Raw genomic sequence first — 6,893 nt, 5'->3', positions numbered from 1 at the left:
TATATATATATATATATATATATGAGACTGGTTAGCATGTCCGTCGCAGAGGTGCAGGGTTCGATTGTGGCTCCTGCCTTCCACAGCTGGGATAGGCTCCAGCACGCCCGCGACCCTTTGTGTGGGGTTATGGCGTGGTGCCCCTGTGTCACTTTCCTTTAAGTCATTCAGATATGACATTAAATGTAATGATTGAATTATGTCCATGAATTCTACACAACCAATTGTGTGACCATTGTTTCTTCAGTTCCGTTCGTCTCAATGGCTTATTTTAGTCTGTGTGTAATACAGTACTACTACCACTACTACCACTACTACTAATAGGCCGGCTCTATGGTTGACTGATTAGCACGTTCTTATCACAGTGCAGAGGTGAAGGTTTTGATTCCGATTCCGGCCTTCCTGTGTGGAGTTTGCATTTTCCTCCCTCATGAGGATAAGCGGATTAGAACATGGATGGATGGATAATAATAATAATAATAATAATAACAATAATAATAATAATAATAATAATAATAATAATAATAAATCTTTATTTGACAGCGGCAATACTGTCAAACATAGTTACAAGACTCCAGCTGATGTGATGCATATAGAGTTTATCGCTAATGCTAATTCTCAACTCCAGTGAGTTTGGCTCCTCCACAACATTGCAGTAAAATATAAAATGTAAACATACATCAGTGTACTTTTTCACTCTGGCAAAAAAGCACAGATATGTTTCCATCCAAGCAAATCTTGGAGACAAGGGTATAAAACCAGTATCTTTGAGACTCACACCCCAATCACCAGACAGACAGACAGACAGCCCAAACGTTCAACAGCTAGATAGCTAGCTAGATAGCTATTGAACGTTTGATTGATAGATAGATAGATAGATGGATAGATAGATAGATAGATAGATAGATAGATAGATAGATAGATAGATAGATAGATAGATAGATAGATAGATAGATCGATCGATCGATCGATCGATCGATAGATCGATAGATAGATAGATAGATAGATGATTAATATTTAACTGGTGGCCTGAGGGGTTAATCCTGAGAGGAAGGCTAAACTACTGTACATGTTTGTTTTGCAACTCAGTGCATAAAACACCACACAGTCCGTCCACATCCCTTTCCGGAGAGTATGCAATTTGTCAAAGGAATTTTCATCAAATGGCAATCTGGTCAATGTGGTTTGAAAATGAGGAAGAGAATGACAACCTGATGTCCATATACTGCACATGAACGAGTGTTGTAACCTCCTCATCAACAAACTCAATAGTGTACTGAAACTGGTCACAGGATGGGGAATATTAAGAATGATCGAGAGTCCTGTGAAATCATTCTTTTATACAGTGGGCCCTTCATGTATGAGAGACCCTACTTAAAAATTCTTCACTGTCCTTGAGTCATGTTAATTTTTTGCTTTGACTTGATAGATAAAAGCACTCAAAGGTGGCAGTGACTTCAACTCTCTTCACAGCACCCAGCGATTTAACAGATCGTGATCAACCCTTCCAAAAAGAGGCTTCAAGTTGCTGGTCTTTGCCATCTGAAGTTTACTGAAAAAAAAAAAAACCAAAAGCAAAACCCAACAATTTACACCGTGAATATTCAAAACAACCATAAAGCTTTGCCTGAAATAAATCTCTGTATCTTAATGCAAACAATCAGAATCAGAATCTGATTTATTGGCCAGGTATGTAAAACACAAGGAATTTTCTTTCCCAGTTACAACCGGTCGAGAGGAACATAAACAAAACAATGACCAACAGAGGAAGATAGAATGGGAAGCCTGGCAGGTCACGGTTTTAGCGCCAGATATCTGGTATGTAAAAGGAAGGAGAAAAAAAAACCCAACAGACTACCGATCCTAACCATGAGCACGTCAATATCCCTTTGCATTGTTTGATTCTCTTTGTTTTACATTTAGTTTGACAGTAATCTTCAACTGGGAGTAACGTTAAAGAGCGGGAACTTCTTTTTTGATGGATTGTTCATGATATCAAAGTGCTGCTTCTTATGAAGTGAGCTGAATTGAGTTCACTGCCACCATACAGTTGCTCGTATCTGAAGTTTGCGCTTGCAAGATACAACAGAAAATTGTCCGAATGACTGTGCTTAAAAAAAAAAAATGTTCATTCAGGCTATTCTCAACTCAACTTTATTTGTAGATCATTTAAAAACGACCATCACTCCATACAAAGCAATAAATTAATAACATAAAAGCATTATACAATATACGGGTAAAACACAAAAACAAGTCTCATGCTGGGTCAATAGAAGTACAACGTCACAGTGCTGTTTTTCTCATTAAAAACAAATTACATTTTTTGTTGTTGTTGCTGTTTTTGGGAGGCTGGAATGGATCAATGGCATTTGAGGTCATTTCAATGATGCAAGTTGATTTCCGATACAGATATGAACTACTTTTATCACTAAGGTGCAGAACTGCTTCAGCATTCATGCGGAAAACTACTTTCCATTACACATACAAGCAAGCATTTTATTCCCCCCCCCGCCCAAACAAAAAACAAAAAACAATATAGGATATAATAAATACTGGTCCTACAGATGCCCAGATGCTCCTTCTCATCACCTGCATATGTTGTCAGCTGGTATGATTCTTCTGTTTGTTTTTTCGCTTCTTTCTCAGTCTGTGCTGGGAGAGGAATAATCAACACATTTTATCAATGATAATAATTATTCTTATGAAAACAGAGAGAGTGTAGGATAACAATGTTTATCAATACCCCCCCCCCCCCAAAAAAAAATCAAATTCCCTTAAACAATGAATGAGTAAAATGCTAACTGGTCACCATTGCTGCAATGATACTAACCTGAGGTGGCTCCAGTCACTCCATTGCGAGTTGTAGAGGGCATCCTTAGCTCGGACACAGACAGTCTTAAACTCGGACTTGACCTCAAATCGACAATGGCTTGAGGAGTTCACCATCACAGTCTGACCGAGATAAACAGTCACATTTTCAACTGACATACCTTGTGTGGTATCCACTCAAATATTTTGTGGCTGCTTTGACCATTTTATTCATGACAGTGACGATGTGGACCTTACCTCCGCAGCGGTTGGGTTTTCGCAGGGGTTGTCACAGTTTTTACACCCGCGTGTGCTCTGTGAAACCTGGAAAGTGAGGGGGAAGTAAGAGGAAGGACTGCTCCAGGAACTCGGGTAAGTCACTTCTATCATCGATGTGTTGACTCTCCTGATCTTCACTTTGTCAGGCTTCACTGTACAAGGAAAAGCACAAGGAGCGAGAAAAGGATGAAGGCTCGCATGAATGAACCGCAAACCCGCCGCATCAACAGCGAAACATGTTGCTATTACTGTTGCTCAAGTGACAAAACATAAACACACCGGCTGTGATTTATTTATTTTTTTTTCTGATGACTTCAGCACATTTTAGGTCACTGTTGGCCGTGTTTTTGGAAAACTCTTCGCACCAACAAGAAAACCTCCCACCAAATTGAAATAACATCATAGTTATCTTGCTCAAGCAAATCAGTCCTGCTTAACTCGTCAAACCTTTGTATAAATTCTATTTTTGCATCAAACAATAACACAAGTCATCACGTTTGGCTTTTGCTTTTCTCTCTGCGCAAGGTAGGCTATGCCCATTTAAGGTCACACACAGGGATTCAATTTTTTTTTTTTTATGTGTTTACTGTATGCACTGTAAACATCCAAAAAAGCACAAAACAGTCTTTTTTCGTGTCAAAACCTCTCCGTCACACCCATCCGAGCAATTTCACTGAGAGATAAACCTCCACCTCTTCTTTTTCGGCCTCCTCTATTTCTGACTCTTCTCATTGTTCCTGCTCCGTCCATTGTACGCCACATCAACAGCCAGGAATTTACTGGGACCAAAATTTATGGTGGCGGTGGGGGTCGAGGGGGTGGAGTTCAATGGTGGCACACCGAAATTCCCGATGGCTACCACACTCCCGCCGACAGCTTACCTGTGGCTTATTTCTAGTGCTCAGGCTGATTTCAAAGTGAACTCAAGTCCTAAAATTGTTTTTTCTCATGACAATGTGACCAAATTGTTGGCAGAGTTGTGTCGATAAGAGCCATAAATATGTCGTTTTTTTTCCCCCCAAGGATTGTGTTGATCATTTGAAAATTGAGTGGAAAGCAGTGAGTTGTGTTTACGGTTCTGCAAAAAAAGAGTTGCTGGGCCATCAGAGTGTGTGCTACCGAATTTGAAATTCACTATTAACCCTTTCATGCACCCTGTAACCCGATAACATGATAAGCTGCCCACTGTCGTAACCGCTGTCCCTGAAAGGGTTAACCAGTGCTTGTGCTTTTAGTTTTTCAAACTTTGTGAGTGGTTTTTGCGATCGATATGAATAGTTTTAGAAATGGTGCTAAAAAAATCACTGTGAGAGTTTAGAAGACGGCATATGTTGCTCTTGATCCGACTCACATTTAAATACGTATTCAACTAAGCAATTAGGATATTCTGATGTCAAATATACACTACAACTGAACATAAACACGCCTTGCAAAGTGATTTAACCTGACCGACACCACATAAAAAAATCTCGGGTCTGTAAAAGTAGGATCAACATAAAATGCTGCACTTGATTACAAAATCCTTCTGCTGAATATGCTTCGAAATCAGTTGAAAAATGTGTCAAGGACAGCATTTTACCTTCCCATCTAGGGCAAGAGGTCTTGTAAGCAAAATGCAAACTTACCAATTTCAGACAAGTAGAAGTGTTTGGAGTAGCTCTCCACCAGGAAATGCTCCGTCTTAACGTAGACCGTCAAGAAGATACGGTGTTTCTCCTCTGCAAATGCGCAGTGGCGCTTGTCCACACAGGAGATCCCATCTCCGGTGCCGTCCACCGAGCAGCTGATTTGACCTTGACCAGAGGAGCACGTCCATCGTTGACCACTGGCGTCCACAGAACACTCAACATCTCTGCCTCTGAACGAGCAGAACAGAAGAAGATTCGTCTTTTTTTTTTTTTTTTTAATTTTCTGGACAAACGTGTCAACAATCATTGCGAACTACATTCATTGGTCAGTCAATCTGGCTGTTGTCTGGCTCTTCCTCTCAGCTGCTGCAGCGAGCCCGAAGTGTGTGTTATTATTGGACAAGTGACAGAGGAAACATGGTTGCAGTGTGTGCGCTTACCGTCCTGCTCTGATCAGCGCTACTTTTCCAAAGCGGGTCCTGTGCCAAGTCCAAGAGCATCGGAATGCTCCCTCGAAATTTTGGGTTGAGCACTTTAAATACTCCTCTACACATGAAGAGACACAAATATTTCATGTGAGTTGAAATCCTGTTTGGAGATCTTAGATTATCGTGGTGGTTAAAAAAAAGTGACTTACCCTGGTCAGTTTTCATCAGAATCTTCCTTCTGGTGGTGTCCTCTTGAATAAGGACGACAGTGTGATTGAGAAGAGATCCGTTTGTGCTGTAGCAGCTGTAGCGGCCTCCTCCTAAACTCTCCTCTAGCTGCACCAGGTATGAATTACCCCTCTGTTTCTCTTCTCTGCCGTTCTTCTTCCATAATATATCCTTGTCATCGCCATTCGTTAATCCCTCTGCCGAGTGCAGGCACTTGAGGGCTTGTTGACTCGGCGATCCGTTGACTTTCACAACCAAAACTAAAGTGAAAACAAACGCACACCCCAAAATAGTCAAGGAGATGATCGCTCGAACTTTCTGCTCCAAGCGTTTTCATGGTGATCAAACCTACCGTTAGGTTGGAGAGTCCAGGAGCTCAGAGGGTTTTGATAGCCCACATGAAGAAATGCACACATAAGGATGTAGTCAATGAAATTCATCTGCAAGGAGAATTTAGGTAAAAAGTATATCATATGGACAGGCTGGGATGTTTTTTTTTCTTTTTCATAGCGTACCCTCCAATATATTTAATATCAAAGCTTCTATGAATAAATAACTACAATACAACACAATAACTCTAGTCCAACCGGTCATTGTCAATAGGAATAAAAATAGCACAGGCACTGATAAATTCTTACAGGCAAACAATTTTACTGTCTACAGGTATACGAACAAAGATCGCTAAGATCTGCCGCATTTATTCAATTTTGTCATGAGAGGCATCTTACCTTGTCTTCGATGCCACTGGCAATAAAGGCAATTGTCCGCTCACTCTTTTATACAAGAGGGTGACCTTTCATTTACAAATTTCCCTGAAAACTCCTGAGGAACTGCTGTTGTCAACCACGGTAATAAGCCACCTTTTGTCACTTCCACCACAGCGTACACACTCCTCGATGGATTGCATTCACGTTCACTTTCAGACTGACATTTGTTCTTGTTTCTGAAAAGTTCTCGGGAACCTTTGCCCACTTCTTTTATCTATAACCCTCACTGTGCTAATAGTAACTTCCAGAAGACCGCATCATTATTCTTGGTTGACCCGTTTTGTTGGCTCTGCTTAAGAACCTTTCATGATCTCATTTCTAAGCAGGAATATTTCAAGCCTTGAGGAATTCCACAGCGCCACATTAAGTGAAAGGTCACCCAAAAAAGTGCAACTGATACGTGCTTAAAACTTGTAACATGAATAAGGCATTTGTAAATTTGACTAATATCAAGCTGCGGAAAGGACTTAAACCGATGCGAATCATTCAGCCTTGCTAAAGTCACTTAAATTATACTATCCTGTGCTTGTATTCCAAAGATGAGCCATCAGTCACTTAGCTTGTTAAAACCAACACGTATTGTATTAAATGAAAGGAATAAATCACTCCAAAGCTTGTCTCAGGCTTTGATGCAGCACTGACAAAGTTTTTGCCGGGATGTGTTTCTAAATCAAGATTAGGCTTCAGAATTGCAGGTTTTACCCAGTGCTAGGCAATCTAAAGTTTTATGTGTCTCACTATGCTATTTTAAAAAG

The 6,893-nt window shown here is 40.5% G+C and overlaps 1 protein-coding gene across 1 annotated transcript; it reads right to left on the bottom strand.

Moving 5' to 3' along the window:
- Positions 1–2,081: 2,081 nt before the first annotated feature.
- On the bottom strand, positions 2,082–6,674 carry il12ba (interleukin 12Ba). Its single transcript, XM_019883902.1, has 8 exons — positions 6,100–6,674; positions 5,724–5,811; positions 5,353–5,631; positions 5,156–5,261; positions 4,713–4,945; positions 3,067–3,239; positions 2,831–2,952; positions 2,082–2,652 (listed from the first exon to the last, which is right to left on the bottom strand). Exons 2-8 carry the CDS (start codon positions 5,809–5,811, stop codon positions 2,643–2,645), a joined length of 1,011 nt encoding a protein of 336 aa, XP_019739461.1. The 5' UTR covers positions 6,100–6,674; the 3' UTR covers positions 2,082–2,642.
- Positions 6,675–6,893: the final 219 nt, after the last annotated feature.

This window comes from Hippocampus comes, unplaced genomic scaffold (assembly GCF_001891065.2).
Source record: "Hippocampus comes isolate QL1 unplaced genomic scaffold, H_comes_QL1_v1.1 scaffold156, whole genome shotgun sequence".
NCBI lineage: Eukaryota > Metazoa > Chordata > Actinopteri > Syngnathiformes > Syngnathidae > Hippocampus > Hippocampus comes.
The sequence above is the reverse complement of the archived record's forward strand: the minus strand, read 5'-3'. Positions and strand labels throughout refer to the sequence as shown.

Excerpts from the sequence above, each read along its gene's own strand:
- il12ba (XM_019883902.1), bottom strand. The coding sequence starts at position 5,811 with ATGAATTTCATTGACTACATCCTTATGTGTGCATTTCTTCATGTGGGC. Across the intron at positions 3,240-4,712 it reads CTTCTACTTGTCTGAAATTG|TGAAGCCTGACAAAGTGAAG; the intron begins GTAAGTTTGCAT and ends TTCCTTGTACAG. Across the intron at positions 2,953-3,066 it reads AAAACCCAACCGCTGCGGAG|ACTGTGATGGTGAACTCCTC; the intron begins GTAAGGTCCACA and ends TATCTCGGTCAG.